This window comes from Simochromis diagramma, unplaced genomic scaffold, assembly GCF_900408965.1.
Source record: "Simochromis diagramma unplaced genomic scaffold, fSimDia1.1 OVJJ01000603.1, whole genome shotgun sequence".
NCBI classification, from domain to species: domain Eukaryota; kingdom Metazoa; phylum Chordata; class Actinopteri; order Cichliformes; family Cichlidae; genus Simochromis; species Simochromis diagramma.
The window spans coordinates 6,086,747-6,111,219 of NW_024387414.1; the positions used below are offsets into that span (position 1 = coordinate 6,086,747).

The window sequence follows — 24,473 nt, forward strand, 5'->3', positions numbered from 1 at the left end:
ATATTTAAAAAGTCACACTGCGAAATTTAGTATTAATCTCATATTGGGGAAATTAATTTGTTACAGCAGCACAAGGGGCAGGAAGAAAAGGTGAATTCGAGATAAAAAACAAACAAAAACAAAACAAAAAACAATAAAAAAAACAAACAAACAATAAAAATAGAAAAAAAAAAAATTTTAGAAAAAATAATTAGATTAATAATAAGTAGGTTTGCAACTTTCTAGATATATCCTAAGCATTTGAGTTGGATGAGTTCAATGTTTTCGCTGATAACCGCTCCACCGCTACTGAAGCCATTCTAAAAAGACGCAGACGTAATTTATTTTGAAGGGTTATACCGGAAGAGGTACCACTTAACTAACGGGAGTCTCTGAATTCGGCTTTCAGCTACACCTTAGTGACTATCCTTCTGTTGAAATATCATAATCACTGGACTTGACTAAATCGGTGAGTTTAATGTAGTTGTGAAAAATAAGTGTTATGATTAGAGAAGATTTTCTGCCTGGTTTAGCCGTCGTGTTAGCAAAAATAATAAACATTGGCTAGCTTTTCGATAGCCTAAACTGTGCTATGTGACTAACATTATCAGTAGTGCTAACTTTAGTAGTACCAACACATACCCCCCAAATGTTAGGAACTTTGTGCGTGACTTTGGTCATCTACACGTCTGCTAGGTATCTGCCACTAATCTAAATATCACAAAAAATCACAAAGATACCGACATGCTGTTAGCTAAAGCTAGCTGTGCTGCTAAATATACAAGTAAAGCTGAAGCAGTGCTTCAAGGCTAACAGCAGTCTTTATAATACAAGCAAGACATTTGAAGGACTGTTGTAAGTTCACCTTGCTGATTTCCCAGGCCCTATTCAAAGTGTTTAATGTTGTATTTACTTTCGATTATGTCTGGTTAAGCTAAATGTAGCAGCTTAAGTTTAGGAACAGCAGTGCATCTTTGTAACCTTATGGAAACTAGCGACTTCCAGTGTTGACAATTTAATCTGGTTTATAGTAGACACTTTCAAAGGCCCTGACATAACAACTTTAGAACGCAAACTAATCCATGCTGTTAGCAGAAAAGGTCAGCAGTACTGTCAGAGATGTATAGATTGTGGTGTAGTAATAATTTTATTAGTATCTACCTAGCCAAATTAAAGTGAAACTGTGACATTGACACAACCCTATCTACAGCAAATATCAAATTATTTCAGATAAAAAAAAAAATACAGCAACTTAAAATAATACAAGAGGTCTATATCACACCCTGCACACTGTAGAAAACGGATCATATGTTATTGAAATTATATCAGGATATTTGTAAATTTAGGGTCATTGTTGCTGTATTCACTGTGGTACTGTCCTCTATTTAAGGTTATAGAGTAACTTTAGATCCCGTGTCTCTTATTGCAGAAAGCACAGCTATGTCCAGCTGTGTGCGGAGCTCCAGGGCTCTGTCCCCTGTTATGCTCCCCCGGCTGCGGCTGCTTCACCAGACGGGGTATAGATTGGTAGGCAGGGGTCTCTGGACTTCCCCTCGGTGTTTGACTGTCAGTGGAGACTCCCAGCTGCTTCCATTGCCCAGGCAGGCCCGGGTTGTCATCTGTGGAGGAGGTATTGTGGGAACATCAGTGGCCTACCACTTGGCTAAACTGGGCTGGACTGATATTGTACTACTTGAGCAGGGCAGGTGAGTGTTTCAGCTCAACAAATTACAGATAAGCCATTGTGTTTGTTGGCTTAAAATTAGCATGAAGAGAGAGATGTTCTTTATGTTATTGACTCAGACCACTGATATTATATGAGAGTAGTGATAGCTTTAACATTAGGAGGTGATAGTGGAAAGAAATGTTAGATTTGATATTGTTATGTTAATACTTTCTTGGCCATTATTATCCTAACCAGACTTGGTGCAGGAACAACAAGACTATGTGCTGGTATTGTCAGCGTGGCCAAGCCCATTTCCATCGAGTGTCAAATGGCCAACTACTCCAGTAGTCTTTACCAGCAGCTGGAGGAGGAGACGGGGGTTAAAACAGGTGGGATGATTTACAGAATTTGGTTTTTGTCATATTTAACTTTTTTTAATTTTTTAAAACTATTTTATTCTTAGAAGGGTTTGCTTTTTCACCATTTTACTATTGGTGCTGATAGTTAACAGTTCCCACATGCACATCACCACATATTTTTTTAAAATGTTAATTATTAATTTAGATTATAGAACAGTTTGCATTTGTATCTTCCCAGATTATAGCTTCTAAAGCATAAAACAGACAAGGGAGCAAATTGTGACATACTGCCTTCTGTCTCAATGCATTTAGAAACATTTCAGATTTGTTGAAGTCCGAGATATCATTTGATGCGCACCAGCAATAAACAAGCTGCAAAGCTAGAATACTAATTATAGACTGAGTCATATGTGGTGTGTGGTATGTGTTGCAGGTTATGTGAAGACAGGGTCTTTGTGTCTGGCTCAAAATCAGGATCGCTTCATTTCTCTTAAGCGCCTCGCATCAAGGCTGAAGTAAGTCCTGTAGTTAGTATTTAGACCACAGCTATGTGGATTAAGCTGTAAAGCTCTAGTGGCTTTGTGAGGACAAGCTTTTGGGGACTCAAAAGTTTTTGTTTAAAATAATAATAGTGCCAGCTGATTGTCCCTTTTCACTGATTTAAAAACATAAATGACTTTTGACCCTTTCACTTCATTCACAGGGTAATGGGGATCAATTGTAATATTATTAAACCTAAAGAGGTGGCCAAACTCCACCCCCTTGTTAACATTCATGACCTGGTAGGCGCACTCCACCTTCCTGAAGATGCTGTCGTGTCTCCACCAGATGTTAACCATGCCCTTGCTGTGGCTTCAGCTGGACAAGGTAACACAAACTTGCAGTTTGGTTTGGTAGACCATAAATCGTGTATTCTGCTGTTGCTGGCCCACCCTATAATTGTAACCTCCTCTTTTGTCCTTTGTTTCCTCTTTCTTCTCCTTCAGGGGTTCAGATCATGGAGCGAACCAGTGTTCAGCAGGTTCTGGTAGAGAAGGGATGTGTAACAGCTGTAGAGACTGACCGTGGTTCCATTAAATGTGAATATTTTGTCAGCTGTGCTGGACAGGTAGATTGCTCTATGGGAGATGCATTAATAAGACTGAAACTATGAGAAATGGAATCTGTGACAAAAAAAAACCCCCTCTGTAAACATTTTGGAATTACTTTTGTTTCTGTGGAAATTCAGTGTCATGCTTGGTCAAAAATATGTAAGCAGGACAGGCAGCAATTTTTTCCTTCTCCTTCATAATAATAATAATAATAATAATAATTTAATTCTATTTCATAATCTTTTTTTCCCTCTGAAACTAGTTGAAGCAGTTGTTTCCTATGGTGACTATAAGTATCTTGTTTCTACACATTGTTCTGATTGTATTTGGTTGCTCTGACTGTTTCTGCTCCAGTGGGCTTATGAGCTGGGCCAGGCTAGTGAGACGAAGGTGTCAGTTCCCCTCCATGGATGTGAACACTTCTACCTCCTCACCAAACCTCTCCAGGAGCCACTTCCACCCAAGACACCAGGTCTCACATATTAAAAAGCTAGGAAGTAACCTTTGCAGTAGACACTATTGAATTTTAAAGTCCCAATTTGTGTAGCCAGCTGAAATCGTGTCTGTATTAAAGAACATTCACTTCATGATTTTTTTTTCTGTTTTTTGGCAAATTAATTAACGAATTGCAATTTATATCAGATCGACAATTATGTCTAGTCCTTTTTTTTAGTCCCATAGTAAAAAGAAAAAACTAGGGCACAGGCTGTACCTTTTTACTTAGCCAAATAATGTGCTTAGCAATATGCAATATGGTAATGCCTGGTGAAAGGCTAAAAACAAGTCCAGCCAGGAGATATTTCTAACTATGTGTCTCTTTGCTAGTGGTGATTGATATGGATGGCAGGATATATGCACGGCCGTGGCAGGGAGGCCTTCTGTCAGGAGGCTTTGAGAAAAACCCCAAACCCATCTTCACTGAGGGTCGCAACCAGCTGGAGATCCAGAACATGCAGGAGGACTGGGATCACTTTGGTAAAAAAAAAAAAAAAAAAAAAGTATTAATGTTGTATTTTTATTCATTAAAAATTGTTCCAAATAAATAACCCCAGCTTTAGGAACATGGTTTATCGACCTATGTTGAATGTCAGGTTCTAGTAACAGCTGTATCTACCACTTTCATGTAGATTGCTCACCCACTATGAGCCTGGCTCTGCTGGGGGTCTCAGCCTGTCAATTGGACGTTTTCCTACCAATCTTTACTGAATACCTGCACAAATTGAGTTACTAGATTGTTGGTGTTTTCTGTCTAATATTGCAGGACTTTAACCTTACAATACTAGTCGGGCACTTTACAATACTCTACTGCTTGCCCAGTGACAGCTGAAACAGTCTTGCCCGCAGCACTGAATTGTATAATGTTAATGGCTGGAGTAACTGAATAGGAAGAACACTTGATCAACTCTCCTGTCATTAATGTAGCACAAAGGCAAGGTGTGTTTAGTTTTTCTTAGCTGTAAAATAGCCACAGTTGTAGACTGCGTCTTAAAATGTTGAAAATTATATATGAGGTTTGCCTCTCAAATAACAACACAAAGTCAGACCTTCATTGGTTTCATTTAACAGCTACAGAAGACTGAGGAAGCAAGCAAGACTGAGCATATCTATTTTTATCCACCTCTGTTTAAGGCTACCTTAAATGATTTTGACCCACCTCTCTGTACACATGTAAAAATACACCTGACTGTTTGCCTTGGCCTTAAACCAGTAATGTGAGATCTCTCATACCAGGCTGCCATAAAAACAAGAGTTTATTATAGCAGCACACATCAGCAAACCAGTCTGTGATCGATCGCTCTGAAGCCGTTATTTTTCCATTTATTTTGTCTTATAAGTGTAGGGGTTGAAAAGGTTGTTGAAAGAATCCATCACAATATATAATGTTAGAATGTACTGTATTTTATGAATGTATATTATATTAATGTATTGTAATAGATATTGTTAGAACTGCAATTCATTTGATTATTTTGTTAATCCATTATTAAATTTTTAAAAATATGTCATCTTAATAGGCAAAAACACCTTGGTTATGGATTCTCGAATATATGAAGATTTGCTGCCTTATTTTTTCTTATGTGATACTAACCTGGATGTCTTTAGGTTTAGATTTTTTTTTTTTTAATTTTCATTTTCAGCATTTATTTTGGAATAACATGTTGGACTGTTGATGGAACAACATGGGTTAAGGTTGCAGCTGGAACCTTTAGACTCTTAGATGATTTATGGTGAGAGGTGGTTCAGGGTTTTTCAGTAATTGTACAACAATAGAGGTGAGCAAAAGAACAAGAAGCAGCACTAATATTTCTTGGTTATGGTGTGGTTGGTTGTTTAAGTTAATTAGAGTAAACTGTATTAAATTATCATCTGCATTTGCTACATTTTAGAGCACTTTTTGTTTTCTGCCTTCAGAGCCGATGCTCAGTGCCCTGCTGAGGAGAATGCCCAGTCTCGAGTCAGCTGAGATCCATCAGCTGGTCAACTGTCCGGAGTCCTTCACACCTGATATGCGCTGTCTGATGGGTGAGACCCCAGGTGTGTCTGGGTACTATGTGCTGGCAGGGATGAACTCCTCAGGCCTGGCCTTTGCTGGAGGGGCTGGAAAGTAAGAACAAATATATATATATATATAGTGTATCTGTTAAGACTAGACGTAAGCACGTGATCAATACTGGGTCACCTGAAATAATTCAGCCATGGTTTATCAGTTGCAGCGATCAAGACTGTGTTGTGGACGTGCCTTTCTTGCATTACAAGAAGGGATAAATGGCCTGTTGTGTGGTTTGGTATCCAGGTACCTGGCAGAGTGGATGACCTATGGCTACCCCACCGCCAATGTCTGGCCACTGGACATCAAACGCTTTGGCAACCTGCAGAGCAGCCGAACCTTCCTGAGACACAGAGTGATGGAAGTCATGCGTGAGTAGTGAGCCTTGTTGGGTGTTTGGTTCATGCTTTTAAGTAGACAAAGGCTGTATAGTCACCTGAACCTTGGTGTACTGTTTAAATAATTAATTTCTGCTGTTGCTTTAGCTAAATTATTATAAATCCTATAGGTGTTGGATATTTATTATAATGTGCAGTATATTCTAATTCTTGCTCTGCTATCTCTCCTTCTAATATTTGTGTGTCAATGTTCAGCCCTGCTGTATGAGCTGAAGGTTCCCCGGTGGGACTTCCAGACCGGACGCCAGCTGAGGACCAGTCCTCTGTACGACCGCCTGGACACTCAGGGGGCTCGGTGGATGGAGAAACATGGCTTTGAAAGGCCCAAGTACTTTGTTCCTCCAGGAAAAGGTTTGTCTCAGTGAGAAGCAGTGGTACAAAAATACTTTAGTCAAAGTCTTGGACTGCAAATGATTTTGACGGATTTTAAGGCAGTTTTGTCTAATGAATTAAATTACTTGGTTGAATTGGACTCTTTCTCTCTGTAGATCTGCTGTCCCTGGACCAGAGTAAGACTTTTTATAAGCCAGACTGGTTTGACATAGTTGGAGCAGAAGTGAAATGCTGCAAAGAGGCCGTCTGTGTCATCGACATGTCCTCCTTCACCAAATTCGAACTGACTGTGAGTCATGAATCACTTTGGAAAACTTAGAATTAGAACTGGGTTACAGAGAGGGGAAAAACTGCTGCTGTGCTACCTACTGTTGTCTATGTGGTCATACCCAGTTAGCATATGATATTTATCAGTGTTATGTATGTATGTTTGTACTAGCTACTCGAAAATTTTTTTGTTGTTGTTGGGTTTTTTTTTTTTCTCTTTAAATTATGCAGGCAATTTTAATTAATGCATTTAGCTTTAAAAGTATTCAGGTTAAATCCTCTGCTCTGTCCTGATGGCTCAGTCAACAGGTGACGAAGCCTTGGAACTGCTGCAACATCTCTGTGCCAATGACCTGGATGTTCCTGTTGGACACATTGTCCACACCGGCATGCTGAATGAGAGAGGTGGCTATGAGAACGACTGCAGTGTGGTCCGCCTCAGCAAGAACAGGTTTGAAACATCTGTGCAGTGGCACTGTAGATACTAGTACATGACAGATTTTTTTTTAAATTGCTTACTTTCTCATTTGCTGTCCAGCTTCTTCATCATCTCTCCAACGGACCAGCAGGTCCACTGTTGGTCCTGGATAAAGAAGCACATGCCTAATGACCCACACCTCCACCTAGAGGATGTCAGCTGGAAGTACACTGGTACGCATGCAGCAACTGGGGTTTCTGCTCTGATATCGCCATCTAGTGCTCATATAACATTTAAAAGGAGAAACAATGCAAAAAGTCAAAACAATCCACTGTCGACTTGTAACCCAGTTATTTAAATAACCTTAAAAATCAGACACCAGAGGGATGAAGTCTGTGGAGGGATGGCATTAATTACATGTCTGAAAGTAGATCTTGTGTATTTTTAATGCAGTCATCTTAATTGTGTAAAATGTGAGCAACAGTTGTACCAGATTCTGTTTTTGCATGTGTAATATAACATCAGATGTGGGCTTTGTTAACCAGAAAGTCTGTTAAGTGTTTATAACTCTTATTCTTCTCAGCTTTAAATCTGATTGGACCTCGAGCTATGGATGTTCTTGCTGAACTGTCATATGTTTCCATGACACCTGACCATTTCCCCTCCATGTTCTGTAAGGTAGGGAAAGCTAGATACAGCAAAGCTGATGGCTTGTTTTTTTTAAATGACTGTTTCATCAGTCTGTCTCTTCACCCTGCCAAGAGGAGTAAACTGACCATGTTTATGTGCATGTGTGTTTACAGGAGATGAGTGTGGGCTATGCCAACGGGATCAGAGTCATGAGCATGACTCACACTGGGGAACCAGGTTTCATGCTCTACATCCCCATTGAGGTGCAATCCTACACACACACAGATATTTAATAGATACCTCGTCACAGGATGGTTGATAAAGTGACAACAACCCATGAGTATGTTACATGAGTTGTTATTTTATTTATATATATATATATATATATATAAATTTTTTTTTTTTTTTTTTTAACAGTTAAGCACACAACTCCCTGATATTCTTCAACATTTAGTTTTTCTATAACTTGGGTTTTATCTTGAAATGCCAAAGATGGAAATAAGTATTGTTTTTCTATTGTTGTTTTCCAAAGTGTGGGTGACAACAAGTCATTTACAACAAAACAACACTTCTTGTTTTTTTTTTTACTTTCACAGGAAATTAATTAAGCATAGCCATGGGATTAAAAAAATGAAACATTATTCAAAAATTTCTGACAATATCTTTTGATTCTGATCTTTTTCTTGTAATACATCATTACTGGGAAAGAACTGAAAAAAAGCTTTATTAAGTGGTAGAAGTAAAAGTGTATTAATAAAGAATCAACCTTAGACTGTGAGAAGATAAGGATGAATGAATGAAAAACACAAACAATCAAGGGTTTAACTTGTCCTTTTATGAGGATCAGAGTTGTGGTTGAAGGTTTCGGTGGACCAGAGAAGATTTTCAAATTTCAAAATGGATGATTGCAGTGTGAAGTTCAGGAATGGCTGAAAGAGGAGTTTTTTGGGGTTTTTTTATACTACAACGATCATTTAAAAGCAGAAAATGGTGTAAGGATGGATAAAACATTTATTACACAATTATACTGTCAAATTATGTCCAATTAAAGTCCCAAGAGAATCAAAGTGTCCTTAGCTGCCTTGACTCTGTTGTTATAAAATACAAGTATCTTCACAGGACAAACTTCCAGAGGAAAATCCTAGAAAATATCCAGTTTCTTGTAGCAAATGTAGGAAAGAGTCACCAGGACTCTAGGACTTAAAATTGTGATAATTCAGTGTCACACATGTGTTGTTGTGTTTTTATTGTTAATGGTTAAAAGTGATATGATTTTTGCATGGCTTATTCTGTCTGATTACTGAGAACCTGGCATGTATGATGGTGTTTAAAAAACAAAAAACACTCTCACATTTCAGTGTACCGGAAATGCCATATAGAGTATAAGACACCCGTTCCTCTGCTCTCCACAGTACGCACTGCACGTGTACAACGAGGTGATGTCAGTGGGTCAGAAGTACGGGATCCGTAACGCAGGGTACTACGCATTGCGAAGTCTACGCATAGAGAAATTCTTCGCCTTCTGGGGTCAAGACCTCGACGCCTTCACGACCCCGCTGGAGTGTGGACGAGAGTTCAGGGTCAAGTTTGACAAGGTCTGTTGACAGTTTTAAACATATAATATCTGATCCTACCCATAGTGGAGACTTTGTTTTTCTTTGTACACCGAACTGCCTCATCCTAATAGACTGATCAGTTAGTCAGCTACATTTTTACTTTGCCAACATGATAGAAATGCATAAGATGCTTTATTTGACTCTACTTATTAAGTTTCAAACTTTCCCTCTTTTGCTTTAAAATGGTTGAAAGATGAGAGATGAAGAGTAGAATAATTAAAGCACTCAACATCTTGGTGCAGTCTTTGTCATGATGCAGCAGGGAATTTGTCACCGGGCTGCACCTGCAGGCACAACAGGTGGCACTTTAAAGTAGCAGGTGTAAAGTTTACTGTCTGTCTCATTTTGAAAGGGTGGAACATCAGGTGAGCTGTCTGCTGCTTAGAGCAGTGTCAGCGCGGTGCTGATTAAAGGCATCTACAGTTTAACGCTGGTTTCACAGACTGTTTTAAGTTTTATGGTGTTGTTAAAAAAAAAGGTGGGTGACTTTAAAACATGGTGGTCTTATGCTACTCCAGCAGAGCTGCACATAGCAGGGCCATTGTGTTGTTTACTCAAGTTGATCTTCACTAACTTAGTGAAGGTTCTTAGGGCCTAATTTCCTCTATTTATCCTCATCTTCTTCACACCCCCTGCCTTTTTCTCTCCATCAGGACACAGATTTCATCGGCCGTGAGGCATTGCTTCAGCAGCGTCAGGACGGTGTGACACGACGGTTTGTCATGCTGGTTCTGGAGGACCATGACACCGAGCTCGACTTGTGGCCGTGGTGGGGTGAGCCCGTCTATCGTAATGATCAACTAGCGGGGACAACCACCAGCAGCGCCTACAGCTACACCCTGGAGCGCCATGTTTGCCTGGGCTTTGTGTCTCCACCCCTTGGCCCTGAGGGGCTCCCTACAGCCATCACTCCTGACTTCATCAACCGCGGGGACTACGAGGTGGACATTGCTGGTCAGCGCTATCCGGCCAAAGCCAAGCTCTACCCGTTCAGCTCCCTCTTCACCCAACAAAAACGCCGCAAGGATGACATGGAGCTCAGCAACCTGCAGGGGAAGTGATGCAGAGTAACGCAAAACTTTCCTGTGACACTCCTCCACCAAATCCACTCCTGCTCTTACCTTGCAGTGCCAACCTTTCTTTCCTTTTATGTCTCCTAATGAGAGGGCTTTATGCACAATCACTCCTCGTAACTCTAATATTTAATCTCCTTGTTGCATCTCCCGCTTTCAAAGTGCAATATTTAATACACTCCAGATGCTTTTGCTGCATTAAATACAAAGCTCTTGTCTCATCAAATTCTGCCGTTGTTTCTCAGCCCTGCCCAGCTTCACTCTTAAACACAGTCTCATGGCTGTCTGAGACACTCTCTGGTTAAGTGCCTTTGTTAAGGCAACATCAGCAGAAGATGCTGAAGACTTTTTCCAATTTGTTCTCTGTAACCTATCCAGAAGGGATTTGACTGACAATCTTCTCCAGTACTGTTGTAAACTTCCCACTCTGCAGATGGCTACAGTCCATGTAGTTGTTGACTCTATTGTCATTTTACAAACCATATATTTGCTGCTGTAAAGATATGAGTGATGTGATGTAAAGATTGGCTTAATTCAGACACTTTACAACTTTGTCAGCATTACACCTGATGATGAAGGAAATGGTATTTTCCTGAATAGAGGAAAGCCCTGGGAAGCATAAAAAATCCTGGGATAATCATTAGTCTTTTGCCCATTACTAAACTTCCACTCCTGTTAAAAGGATTCCCAGGATTTCCCAGAATTCCTTCATTTCCCTTGAAAGTGTCATTGTCAGTTGTGAGCTTATTTTGCGGTGTGTGTGGAACCTGTTGTAATGTACTTTCAATCTGTTATTTATGTTCTGTCGTTATGAAGCATTGTTGCACTCGATGTTTATGCTTTGTTTTGTTGATGTTTTGCTGAATGTGTGGCTGGTGAGAGAAGCCAAGATGGGACAGGAACTCTGCGACTGGAGTCTACAATATCTAATATCTTACATTTGTGGTTTGACTTTTGCCTGGTTCAGAGTTTAGATGTTTGTGTAAAGAAACTGCGACTCAAAATAAATTGTATTTTTGTATAACTAGTGTGTACAAAATCTCTATTTTCAGTCATGCTTTTTAAAAATATGATTTATAATTAAATATTTGATTTCTAAATCTGACCTTCTGAGACATAATTTCAAATGTTTTTCCAAAACGTCTGTGAAGGTTCTCAGTCATCCAGGTCATCGTAGTCAAAGGAGCTTGCAAAGAAAAGCGTCTGGACTTCTTTAAGTTGCTTGAAGACGTTTCACCTCTCATCCGAGAAGCTTCTTCAGTTCTAAGGTCAAATGGTGGAGAGTTCCAGATTTAAACCTAGTGGGAGTATCCCCCCACAGAGGGACAAAAGGACCCCCTGATGATCCTCTAATCGCCTGAGCCAAGGTGGGAAACTGGGTGTGGGTCCCAATCAGCCAGAGTTTCGGGTGTGTTCATTGTGAAACCTGGCCCCACCTTATCATGCGAATTCCTGAGGTCAGATGGCCCAGGATGTGAGTGGGCGTTAAGGCGTCTGGGAAGGGATCTCAAAACTGGATTATAGATGGCAGAGAGTTGGTGTCGTAAACCACCACCTCTGTTCAAAGATGGCCGCTCTCAGTGGACATAGATGGCTTCTTTCACTCCTCTTTCAAACCATCTGTCCTCTCTGTCCAAAATGTGAACATTGGCATCCTCGAAAGAGTGTCCTTTATCCTTAAGATGCAGATGGACTGCTGAGTCTTGTCCTGTGGAGGTGGCTCTTCTATGTTGTGCCATGCGCTTGTGAAGTGGCTGTTTGGTCTCTCCAATGTAGAGGTCTGAGCATTCCTCGCTGCACTGTACAGCAAACACCACATTGTTAAGTTTGTGTTTTGGCGTTTTGTCTTTCGGGTGAACCAGTTTCTGTCTGAGCGTGTTGCTGGGTCTGAAATACACTGGGATGTCATGCTTGGAGAAAACTCTCCTGAGTTTCTCTGATACACCGGCTACATAGGGGATGACAATGTTGTTGCGTCTGTCCTTCTTATCCTCCCTCGCTGGTGTCTGTCTTCCAAAACTGTATTTCTTTCTTTCGTTACTCAGAACTATAAAGCACCAGGTCCAGGGCTAATAGGGATTTAGTTCAGTGATACTTCAGCTGTACAGGGAGTGCAGAATTATTAGGCAAGTTGTATTTTTGAGGAATAATTTTTATTATTGAACAACAACCATGTTCCCAATGAACCCAAAAAACTCATTAATATCAAAGCTGAATGTTTTTGGAAGTAGTTTTTAGTTTGTTTTTAGTTTTAGCTATTTTAGGGGGATATCTGTGTGTGCAGGTGACTATTACTGCGCATAATTATTAGGCAACTTAACAAAAAACAAATATATACCCATTTCAATTATTTTTACCAGTGACACCAATATAACATCTCCACATTCACAAATATACATTTCTGACATTCAAAAACAAAACAAAAACAAATCAGCGACCAATATAGCCACCTTTCTTTGCAAGGACACTCAAAAGCCTGCCATCCATGGATTCTGTCAGTGTTTTGATCTTTTCACCATCAACATTGCGTGCAGCAGCAACCACAGCCTCCCAGACACTGTTCAGAGAGGTGTACTGTTTTCCCTCCTTGTAAATCTCACATTTGATGATGGACCACAGGCTCTCAATGGGGTTCAGATCAGGTGAACAAGGTGGCCATGTCATTAGTTTTTCTTCTTTTATACCCTTTCTTGCCAGCCACGCTGTGGAGTACTTGGACGCGTGTGATGGAGCATTGTCCTGCATGAAAATCATGTTTTTCTTGAAGGATGCAGACTTCTTCCTGTACCACTGCTTGAAGAAGGTGTCTTCCAGAAACTGGCAGTAGGACTGGGAGTTGAGCTTGACTCCATCCTCAACCCGAAAAGGCCCCACAAGCTCATCTTTGATGATACCAGCCCAAACCAGTACTCCACCTCCACCTTGCTGGCGTCTGAGTCGGACTGGAGCTCTCTGCCCTTTACCAATCCAGCCACGGGCCCATCCATCTGGCCCATCAAGACTCACTCTCATTTCATCAGTCCATAAAACCTTAGAAAAATCAGTCTTGAGATATTTCTTGGCCCAGTCTTGACGTTTCAGCTTGTGTGTCTTGTTCAGTGGTGGTCGTCTTTCAGCCTTTCTTACCTTGGCCATGTCTCTGAGTATTGCACACCTTGTGCTTTTGGGCACTCCAGTGATGTTGCAGCTCTGAAATATGGCCAAACTGGTGGCAAGTGGCATCTTGGCAGCTGCACGCTTGACTTTTCTCAGTTCATGGGCAGTTATTTTGCGCCTTGGTTTTTCCACACGCTTCTTGCGACCCTGTTGACTATTTTGAATGAAACGCTTGATTGTTCGATGATCACGCTTCAGAAGCTTTGCAATTTTGAGACTGCTGCATCCCTCTGCAAGATATCTCACTATTTTTGACTTTTCTGAGCCTGTCAAGTCCTTCTTTTGACCCATTTTGCCAAATGAAAGGAAGTTGCCTAATAATTATGCACACCTGATATAGGGTGTTGATGTCATTAGACCACACCCCTTCTCATTACAGACATGCACATCACCTAATATGCTTAATTGGTAGTAGGCTTTCGAGCCTATACAGCTTGGAGTAAGACAACGTGCATGAAGAGGATGATGTGGACAAAATACTCATTTGCCTAATAATTCTACACTCCCTGTAGTGTTGATTGTAAAAAGGAAAGCAAAGCATTTATGGACTCACCTTTAGTACAGCATGGCATTCATTATGTAAATTATTGTCTCTTGTAGGGTAAAACAGAAAGCAAGGTAGGGTATGCTTTAGAGTGGGCCTAACTGACACGTCATTGCTGTGTGAGCATCCAGTGTCCTTTGTTTCTCAGTCAAAATTCCCATCTCTATTTTCAACAGCTTGGGGTTTTGAGCCTATGAGCAACAGCTCATAGGCTCAAAACGTTGTTAATCAACTGATGACATCATGGTGAATACAACCTTTTTAAACTTTTTATTTGATCGCATACAAAGTCTTGAATAATCAGGCCTCATTTTATCTTAAAGAACTCGTAGTTCTGTATCACCCCAATAGAGAGCTTGTGGTTTAAAAGTAGAATGGGAGGCAGAGCCTTTAGGTTCCAGGCCCCTCTTCACTGGAACCAGCTCCCAGTTTGGATTCAGGAGGCAGACAACCTCTCTACTCTACTTTTAAAAAAGCATATAGTCATGGCTAGGTCAGGTGATGCCTTGAGGAAAAAACACTTCGAGGCAAATGTTATGATTTGGTGTCATAAATAAAGATGAATAGAATAAAAAATTTACACTGTTGTTTCTGGTATTCAGCAGAGCTAAAATTCGAGGTCATGCAAGCGGAGCCCGTAGAGACAAAATCCACTGCTGGACTCAAATTTTCCTTTCTTTCCTTAGTGTCACAAAATTATTTTAATCAAATTAGAAAATGTGCGATAACCAGCATATGTATCCCTAATTTTATTAATAGATTTGGTAATGTGTTGTTTTTGGAAGATCAGCCTAATTACAAGATTTATTCATTTATGCGTTCTAAAATACATGCAGTGTAATACAGTTGGGGGCTCTTGCAGTACGTTCCAGTTTGGATACTGCAGCTGCTCTCTTTATAAAAGAATAATCTAGAAAGTCATGTTTTATCAGTTTGGTAACACCTCTAGCGTGTATGAAATACCATGTGAACGCAGATGAATAAAATATTTAGCTTGCAGATGGCATTTTAAGAGACCTCTCAGTGGAGTCTGTATTAACAGCAGGACAATAAGTCTCAGTTCTGTTCCACATTTTACAAAATCGCTCCCATTGTGTTGTTTGAAATATGCAGCGATGAGGCTTTTAACCTGAGGCAGAGCGGGAGATTGTTGGTAAAACTACCTTTCTTTATCCATCTATTTTCTTAAATATGTACCCAATTCAGGGTCACCAGGGGTCAGAGGTGGCTTAACAGACAGGAAGCCACATGTTATAGTAGTCGTTCTTTTAATGAAATACAATATTTGTAGGTCAGATTAGATTAGCATCAGATTAGTCTTCGTGTATCTACTTTTATTTGTGATACTGTATTTTTTTTCATCACCACTGTATCAGTGAGGCTTTTTATATAGCTTTGAAGCATTTAGACTGGAAACCCACAAACACATGACCCTGTAAGTCATTTCATCTGTTGCAATCTATTTTTGTCCAAACCGTGCACTGACTATATGAGCACTTGTATGGTAAAACTGACTAACTGACTAGGTTAAAAACATTTGCACCTGTTAAGGTGTAAAAAATTTTCTGGGTGTCTCAAATGTTAAAAATATCCAGAAAGGTTCAAAGAAAATCTTGAAGAGATGTTGAAACACAATAAAATTGATGGTACTTGGTATATACTTGCTTCCATTTCCACATTTCCCCACTCAGGATTGATCTTTCAAGTCGATATCTTGGCTTTTGTAGAGACCTACACTGATGTGCAATACTGTGCAAAAGTCTCAAGCTACTCCACGCATACATTTCACTTTCAGTTCGCCAGAATTTTGTCATTTTTAAAGTGGTCTTGAGCAACACTTCTCCAGGCATTCTGAAAGTCTCTAAAGCAGGAGTAGGCAACTCCAGGCCTCGAGTGCCGGTGTCCTGGAGGTTTTAGATGTGTCCATGATCCATCACAGCTGATTTAAAGGGCTAAATGACTCCTCAGCATTTCTTGAAGTTCTCCAGAGGTCTGGTAATGAACTAATCATTTGATTCAGGTGTGTTAACCCAGGGTGGGATCTAAAACCTGCAGGACACCGGCACTCGAGGCCTGGAGTTGCCTACCCCTGCTCTAAAGAATTTTCTTTGAACATTGGGTGCCTTTTCATTCATTTTAAGTCCAGTCCTTGTATTTGAACATTTTCAGATCAATTTTTTATTTTGTTAAGGCACCTAACACTGATCTATGAATAATTCAAGCATAAAAATGCACCTAATTCAAGGGTGAACCAGTGTTCTATCTAAGCATAACTCAGAAAAAGAAATTAATTACATATTTAGGCACTTTGTTGCTAGCAGCTTGTTGCAAAAACATAATTTGTTCCCATTTATTTATCAAAATCTACAAAAAAAATGCCAAAGACTGTTTAACAGGAGTAAAAATAATATTTGTACTTTAAGAGGAACTGGACTTAAGATGAAGTGGGAGGAGTTAAAATAGTATGTAGAGCTAATGAACAGATCTGAAAGTGAATCCCTTAAGAAATACGACAAAGTTCAGCAAAGACCTGACACAGGACCAAAGACGTGTATCTGGCCTCGAATTGATCCATCTACTGTTCGCTGAAGTCTCATCATGGTCTCAGTGAGCGTGTGGATGTTACAGAGCCACTAAAGGAAATGGAAACAGATACAAAAAGGCAGAGGTATTCCAAATTACACAAGAACTGGACTGACAGCAGGTCTTATGGAATGACCAAAATAAATTTGAAATTTTTGGTTCAAATCACTGTCAGCATGTATGCAGAATGCTACGGTTAGATTTCTATCCAGCATTTAAGCCATCTGGAAAGCATCTGACTGGCAACGGCTCCATTTTTGCAGAATGACAATGACCTCAAACACACTGCCAATGCAGTAAAAGCCATACATGCATGGAAAAAACACAGTGGAGAACTATGAGTCATGGACTGGCCTCCCAGAGCCTGGGTCTCAACGCTGTTCAAGCAATGTGGGATCGTCTTGACAGAGAAGGAAACAAAAGGCAGCCATCATCAAAGGAAAAATGTTGGCTGTCATTCAAGATGCCTGGGGAACTGTTCCTGACGGCCGTTTAAAGAAATGACAAGGTTGGCTTGGAGTTCAGGTTAGGTTGAAGAATAAAGGTCGTCATATCAAATATTGACTTTCAAGCTCATTAGAATGATAGAAACTGTTTGTGCCTTAAATCCTACATTCACATGTATACTTGCATGTTTTAAAAAATCCATGCATTTCTTTCCCATTTTCCTAGCAAAATGTAAAGAAAAGAAGAATGGAGGGGGGGGAAGAGAGGAGACTTTTGTACTGATATCATGTTAAATAGATATGTGGCTGTCTAATGTGCTGAAAGTTGAAAATATAAAAAGGCACACACGAAGGTTAAACTTGGGCAATCTTGCATCAATCTGCAGTCCTGTAGGTTCAGCTGTGTAACACAGTCAGGATCAAGGGTTCCTGTGGCTACTAGTTGTTCCCACGCAGAGCCGTTTCTGTGCTGTGTACAAACATCAGTCTACTAATGAACATAAAAGCGCCTGCAGTGAGAATGAAGGTTTATTCATCTGCCAACAGTAGCAGCAGAGGACTGAGAAGCCTGTTCTCTGCTCATTAATAACACCCATCTGCAATTATTTCCCCAAAACGCTTTTTGTAAGGTCAGCTCAGAGCCAGAAAAACTACACAACAAAACTCTTTATTAGCATAATTCAACACAAAAGCTTCCTCCTGTTGCAGTGCATTCTGGCACACAAAGATCACGTCCTTCTGGCTTTCCGTGGGCGGCATCCATTGTGTGGCACGGGGGTGTTGTCAGTGATAGATACCACCTCCAGACCTCCCATTGTCAGACCTTTGATTGCAGACTGCAGAGCAGAGAAAAATGCATTCATTCATTAAGAAAGCTAATGGGAACAGATCAACATGTCTGCCGCTCCTTAAATTATCCTCATTATGACAAGTCTGGAAATAATTAGAGGACCACTTCTTCATGCTGTGACAGGTTTGCTGGTATTGACCGCCCACTCGCATATCGGCACAGAGCAGGGTCAGCGGAACAAAACTAGTTTCATTTTCATCCTGTTATCCTGCAGTAAATTCATACAAATGGTTCCTTGATTTTTTTTTTTTTTTTATCCTTCTTCAAACAGTGCAGATAGGGTAACATAATAAACAGGTAACACAAATAAAAGACATTTTATTTTAAAATGAGATTAATCAAAAGGAAAAAGTCAATCTCGTGCACATTTAAGCAAAATGCACTCGTACCAATAACTTTAACATGATGTCTTTGAAGGCTGCTGTACTAAAGGCTGCTCCTCCGATTGCAAAAAACAATAGATGGGTCCTGGTGAGCTGTCAGTGTAGCATTTTTCTACTTGTGAAAATAACATCAGCAATTTCTCACCCCAATGAGAAAGACAGATGGGAGCATACTGACCAAACAATCAATGTTTTCCCAGAGTACAGCCATCAGAGAATTTGCTTCAGAGGTTAAGGATCTATGTAATGTTACAGTATGTTGGTAAAATTACATATAATATTAAGAAGTTTCAGTTTCACATGTTTGCCTGTCCAACCGTCTGAAAATAAGCCAACTCTTTTCATTGGTTGTCTTATTGGGTTATGACTGCATGCTTGCCTTTAACAGAAATATGACAAATTTCGATACCAAATAAAAGTACGAGTACAAGTTTATCATCTACTAAGCCAAAACAATTCTTTTAATAGGCTGTTTTAATGAGGCTTCCATCCCTGTTAACCGTCTTCAGTCTGAAGACAGACCAAATAACAAGCTACAAAAATAATAACACCAATTAAAAATAAATCGTAGTTTTATCTGGAATAGCTTTAAAGATTTCTTTATAGAAACTACTCACCAAACGCCCAGGACCAAGACCTTTGACCACAACACGCACAAAGCTAACTCCTTTGGCTGTAGCTTTCTGTGCAGAAGGACAGAAGAAAAATCTGAGATGAGCAGCATCCCTTTGACTCCAGTGTTCAGAAAAGTCCAATAAAGCCAACAAATGAAATCCTCTCCTGGTTCTGAGGCTAATAGATGTGATTAGTAATCTTGACTAAAAACACAGTTGAGGAGCTTTAGACACACCATTGATCTGAGTCTATGGCTTTTTCTCTGCTTTGCCACTTCTAACATGTTCAGAATAAGCAAGTCTCCAATTAATGTCATTCACTAGAGTCTTAAGATCGACTTCAACAAACAGTAACTGCAGCTTTCATTACTTTGTGACAGTTTCGCGGCTTAGCAGCCTTTACAAGAGAAAGTAACCAGAGGTATTCAACTGTTAGTTTTAGGTATGTATACAAAGAGGCTTAATTGACAAAGAGGTAAACAAGAATTATTCTTTAAGATTTCCACCCCTCAAAACCAGTAGAAAAGACTCTTAATAAAAGTGTACAGCTACTTTTAATTTTCAATTGTAGCAAAAACATTTAAAAACTGATGAGAAGAAAGTATAATTGAACTCTACTGAATATGGCAGCATTATAATAAAACTTAATTTATCAACTATGCTGATTACAACAAATGAAAAAGAAAATCTGTCTGACCATAACTTTGTTAGCCTGCAGCCTTTATAAAATCCTCAGAGAAGCCAGTTTGTTTACAGCAAACATTTAATATTCATGAATTAAGTGTTGCTGCACAAAGTGGAGAAGCAGCAGATGCTGTAGTCTCTAATTTTAATTTAATTGGAACAATCTTCTGCAGGGATAACGAGGTGGCCCAGCGTTGTGTTGTATCGAACTCACCGCAGCAGCAGAGATGCCCGCAGTCTGAGCAGCGATCGGCGTCGACTTCTTGATATTTTTGAAACCTTCTGTTCCGCAGGATGTCCTCACCACGGACTGCCCTGCGCTGTCTGTCAGCTGGATGTGAGTGCTGGTAGAGAACACAGCGAGTTACTGGGTCGCAAACTGCCGGGCAGTTTTACAGTGAGGACAAATCGGCAGTCGTGAACTCTAACTAATATGTGGCTTTTAGCAATGGCCACCATGACTGTTAATAGGAAGTTTAAATCATAGCAGAACATCTGATTTCACTGAATTATGATAACAGATCCAAGCAGCAATTTTCCCTCTGAAAGCAGGTTTCATGGTTACTTAATAAAATCAGAACACTACGGCAAATGGGTCTGAAATTACAAAGAGGAAAGACTAAAATAATGAAAGTGCTGACTGAATCTTGAATATTCTTTAAGAGATATTTTCTGACACTTACATTGTAAGTACAAATGTAAGAGTTTGCTTTCACTTACTTGTTGTATGTGGCTTTAATGTGAACAATTGGTAAGTCTTCAAACTTCTTCCCACCCCATCTCAGTGCGCTGTCATGTCCAGGCAGTGGAGGTAAATAGCTGTAGGATTAAAACAAAGATTCGCCATTAATGATAATACTGCAGCAGGCTGTGCTTCTATTTAATGGAGCTTAGTCTGCTGACAGTAGACAGTGAAACATGATGCTGGCAGGTGTTAAATTAAAGAGAAAACATGAATAAATGAATGAAGACAAGCATCCTTTCACATCAATGCACCACATGATAAAGGTAAGCAATGCAGTCATGCTGTGGGACATGTATGAAAACCCTGTTAATTCGGGGTTTGTATTAAGATGGTGGAAGGAAAAGATTAAGTACACATCACTGAAGCTTCAGTCAGAAAGACTGCTCAAGCAGACAATGAACATTTAAATCTACGTGAAAGCCATCAGTAAACAGTGGTGGAAATTGTGGTTGACAGGGCGCAGATTTGATGACTGTGGTGCACATGTGTTAGGAATAGCAATGAGAAAGGAAAAAAAAATTAGGACAACTTTTTTATGTGACTGGAAATGTCAATACAGGCCACATTAGCAAGAACAAGCAGCTGATATTTTTTAGTGCTGCAGGAAATAAAGTAGTGAATGCATTAAAAAAATAAAACAAAAACATACCACTGAACCTCCTAATAGATGCAGCTATGAAAATCCTAGGTAACATCCTTCTCAATTTATTGTGTTCATAAGATTTTAAGAAAACTTGACCTTTGACCTTGAGTTCAAGGTCATGGAGATTTGGACCTTAGCAGCTATGCCTTATGGTATCAGGTTGAAATTCCTAGGTGACTTTCTTTTTGAATGACGACATTCACAAACAACACCCAATCAGCCTCTTACAGCTGTGCCCCCTCCACCCCCCGCTATACATGGTTTGTGCCAATTCATCCATACCCCATTAGCAATAAGTTTAGGATTTTACAAGTTCTTATTTTGATGTCAAATATTCAAACTGAAAAATGATTACATATATCCATAATATATTACAGAGTATTCAAAATAGATTGTGATATTTTACTAGTCACAATCCATTTTGTGACACTGGGATATTAAAAGCTAACTGCCAACTTTCAAGTTCATCTGATGATTTTAAAATCAACCTAGGGAACGAAGAAATAAAGGAGGTCAAAGATTTTAAGTTTTTAGGAATAATCTTAGATTCACATCTTAAATTTGACAAGCATGTAAAGAAGATTTCTAAGATGGTCAAGGCTAATCTGAATTGTTTTAAGTTAATTTGGCACTATATACACCCACTTCAGCAGCTCAGATATTTATGCATTCTATATTTTCTCATTTTTCATATTGTATGACAGTTTGGACCCAAGCAGCACCATCTACAATTAAGCCTGTGGTGTCCTTATATAACCAATCTTTAAAAATAATGGATAAAAAATCTGTTCGGTGGCATCACTGTCACATTTTAAAGAAATATAATCTACTTAGTTTTAAGAGTTTTAATCATTTGTGTTTTCTTAAATTAGTTTTTAAATGTATAAATAGGATGGCCACAGAGTGTCTCAATAGATACATCCAGAGACAAGATAGTAATCGTATTACTAGGAGTAAGGTGAACGGCAACTGCAAGATATTATATCGCAGATCTACATTCGGTCAGTCAGCTTTTTCTATAAAGGCTTGTCATCTGTGGAACACACTTCCAACCGATATCAAATTAATTACAGACATTAGATCCTTTACATTGAAGGTTAAAGGGAAATCAAAGTTGTGGTCATTTTAACTAATGATTTTAATTTTATTTTAAATTATTGTCTATTAATTGTAATTGTATTTATGATGTAATTTGGTTTTATGAAAATGTATGTTTTATTGTAAAATGTATCTATTTAGATTGTAAGCCCAACAAGGGACAATTGTTGAAAATTAGCAGTAGCTATAAACCTATGTGCGGTACATCAGTTTCATGTCTTGCACTTGAACTATGTTAAACTGCACTGTCCCTTTTAAATAAATAAATTCAAATTAAAGATAAAACCTGAACTGCTGACTGCTGAACAGTGAGGACATCCAGGGGGGCTTTGTTATATTATCACGATTTGATTTAACTCTCCTTTTGCTCAGATTGTCAAATTACAGACCCCGGAAAACAGTGTGACACAAAAAATAAAAAAAAGGTAATCGAAACTGATTTTATATTTTATAACCAACTAACAAAATAACTTTCAGATGGCGGTTTCCATTAAGTGACAGGTGAGGAATGTCTCCCTCTCGTTTTTTCCTCTTTCATTTGCCAAACCAATTTCCAACTGGCCCCATTCCATTAACACATTCACCTTACACGTGAAAGCTCCCCGGTTCAACTCCATGAGGAGACGCATGTTGTGCTTCAGGAGACCAAAAGTTTGCATAAATGGCAGGGTTGTGTCATAAAGGGCATCCAGCATAGAAATCTGTGCCAAATCAAATTTGTGGATCCATCTGCCGTAGCGACTCCTTGGGAAATAAGGGAGCAGCTGAATGTACCATTTGCTAAGCAAACTTCCATTTGTTTACTTCATTTTGGAAGTACTTTAGCAAGGATACCCAGCTGAATTTGGGAGAGCCTAAAAGCCTCAGCAGCATAGGGGGAAAGGAGTGAGTGTGACCACTGTGCTATTTGCTACCAGTTACATTTAAAAATGTTTTATGTATATAGCAAGACCAAGAGTGCATTCCATCAATTCAATTGGAGACCCAGAGGCCATAGCACAATGCAGTACAGACACAATGAGCTGACCCTGGTAGAAGAACAGATGTATATGTGTGTGCAGTGTATAGATAGATAGATAGATACTCTCATACATACATACATACAAATGGGTTCAATACCAAAAATTTCAGAAAATAATATTGTGGTCAGTTATTTAATGTATTGATCCCCGTGGGGAAATTCCTCTGTGCATTTAACCCATTCACTCTGTGAAGCAGTGGGCAGCCATTGGGCGCCCGGGGAGCAGTGTGTAGGACCGGTACTTTGCTCAGGGGTACCCCTGAGGGCTACCTGGATGGGCCACCTGGAGACAGAGTTACTGCAAATCAGTATATAAACTTCTTTCCATCCTAATGGAACCAGTTTCTTCCAGGATGTCAAAATGCCCCATCCACAATATATTTTGCAGTCAACCCAGACGCCTGTGAACTTTTCGGGCGTTCTTCGTTGCTCTCAAATAAACTAATTGTGCAATATCTTTCTGGAAAATGATGTTGCATCCCTCCAGAAGAGTTCAAGAACCGCGTTGGGGCGGTTTGAGCTGTACATTTTGGCACACCTTGCTAAGACTTTATGTTGTTTCATTTTATTTGCATGTACATTTGTGCCTGACCTGAAGTCCTTCGCAGTCTCTGCGCTGGAGGATGCTTCTTTCTCCTGATGCCTGATAGCACTGCTGCATATTGTCCGCTGCAACGCTCTGCTTCCACATCTGTACACGCGCAATTTAATTAGCAACAACTTTATGAACCTGTCATATTAAACATAATCTTCTATTGATATTGTAATCATAATTATAAAGGTGTCATCTAAAATACTATTTGTTATCCAAATGCTACAGCCTAGAACTAGCCGCCAGCTAACATAAATGCTAAGAAAACATAGCCATAAAGCACTTACAGAGAGGCCGTATTTCCGTTCAGGGGGGCAGACAGCTGTCGACATACGGTACTCAGTGAGCTAAACAATATACAGCTAAATTTATTCATGTTCCACACACTTATACACAATCTTGTAGCCAGACGTTAAATAATTTTACGCACAACAAACGTGACATTGAAGGAGCGATCCAGACCAGACCAGTAATAACCCCGGAGGTGTGCGGGGGTGGCGTCACGTTCAAAAAAATAATATATGTAGAAGCTTCACTTATACATTGCTTATAAACCATTTTCATTTAATTAAAATATAATGATAATATTTTAATATGGGTGTATAAGTGGCGTATTATTGTTTTTTTTTAAATATATTAATTTCATTTCACACCCACGGTTATGGGTAAATAGATCGTCCGTTTTCCCGCATAGAATTGTGGGTCGAGAACGGAAATGGTGCTTTCAAGTACTTAAAAA

At 39.5% G+C, this 24,473-nt stretch overlaps 2 protein-coding genes across 3 annotated transcripts; one reads left to right on the top strand and one right to left on the bottom strand.

Annotated features, from left to right (window-relative positions):
- The first annotated feature begins 319 nt into the window (after positions 1 to 319).
- pdpr (pyruvate dehydrogenase phosphatase regulatory subunit) lies at positions 320 to 11,399 on the top strand. Its single transcript, XM_040011575.1, has 18 exons — positions 320 to 448; positions 1,409 to 1,685; positions 1,901 to 2,034; positions 2,438 to 2,519; positions 2,708 to 2,871; positions 2,991 to 3,112; positions 3,450 to 3,567; positions 3,921 to 4,070; positions 5,505 to 5,697; positions 5,887 to 6,011; positions 6,234 to 6,389; positions 6,527 to 6,660; positions 6,941 to 7,089; positions 7,177 to 7,289; positions 7,640 to 7,734; positions 7,860 to 7,949; positions 9,099 to 9,281; positions 9,956 to 11,399. The coding sequence occupies exons 2-18, from the start codon at positions 1,420 to 1,422 to the stop codon at positions 10,361 to 10,363; spliced, it is 2,682 nt and encodes an 893-aa protein (XP_039867509.1). The 5' UTR covers positions 320 to 448; positions 1,409 to 1,419; the 3' UTR covers positions 10,364 to 11,399.
- A 6,215-nt stretch (positions 11,400 to 17,614) lies between these two features.
- mrps11 (mitochondrial ribosomal protein S11) lies at positions 17,615 to 24,203 on the bottom strand. Of its 2 annotated transcripts, none has more exons than XM_040011761.1 (6): positions 24,022 to 24,201; positions 23,735 to 23,833; positions 20,356 to 20,454; positions 19,850 to 19,979; positions 18,955 to 19,020; positions 17,615 to 17,940 (listed from the first exon to the last, which is right to left on the bottom strand). In XM_040011761.1, exons 1-6 carry the CDS (start codon positions 24,108 to 24,110, stop codon positions 17,833 to 17,835), a joined length of 591 nt encoding a protein of 196 aa, XP_039867695.1. In that variant the 5' UTR covers positions 24,111 to 24,201; the 3' UTR covers positions 17,615 to 17,832. The 2 variants fall into 2 exon arrangements, with proteins under 2 accessions (XP_039867695.1, XP_039867696.1); XM_040011762.1 differs by lacking the exon at positions 17,615 to 17,940 and adding an exon at positions 18,192 to 18,870 and having other exon boundaries at positions 24,022 to 24,203.
- Between the last annotated feature and the right edge of the window lie 270 nt (positions 24,204 to 24,473).

Excerpts from the sequence above, each read along its gene's own strand:
- pdpr (XM_040011575.1), top strand. The coding sequence starts at position 1,420 with ATGTCCAGCTGTGTGCGGAGCTCCAGGGCTCTGTCCCCTGTTATGCTC. Across the intron at positions 7,090-7,176 it reads GTCCGCCTCAGCAAGAACAG|CTTCTTCATCATCTCTCCAA; the intron begins GTTTGAAACATC and ends TTTGCTGTCCAG. Across the intron at positions 7,735-7,859 it reads TCCCCTCCATGTTCTGTAAG|GAGATGAGTGTGGGCTATGC; the intron begins GTAGGGAAAGCT and ends GTGTGTTTACAG.
- mrps11 (XM_040011761.1), bottom strand. The coding sequence starts at position 24,110 with ATGAATAAATTTAGCTGTATATTGTTTAGCTCACTGAGTACCGTATGT. Across the intron at positions 20,455-23,734 it reads GAGACTGCGAAGGACTTCAG|CTATTTACCTCCACTGCCTG; the intron begins GTCAGGCACAAA and ends TTAATCCTACAG. Across the intron at positions 19,980-20,355 it reads ATTAAAGCCACATACAACAA|CACTCACATCCAGCTGACAG; the intron begins GTAAGTGAAAGC and ends GTTCTCTACCAG.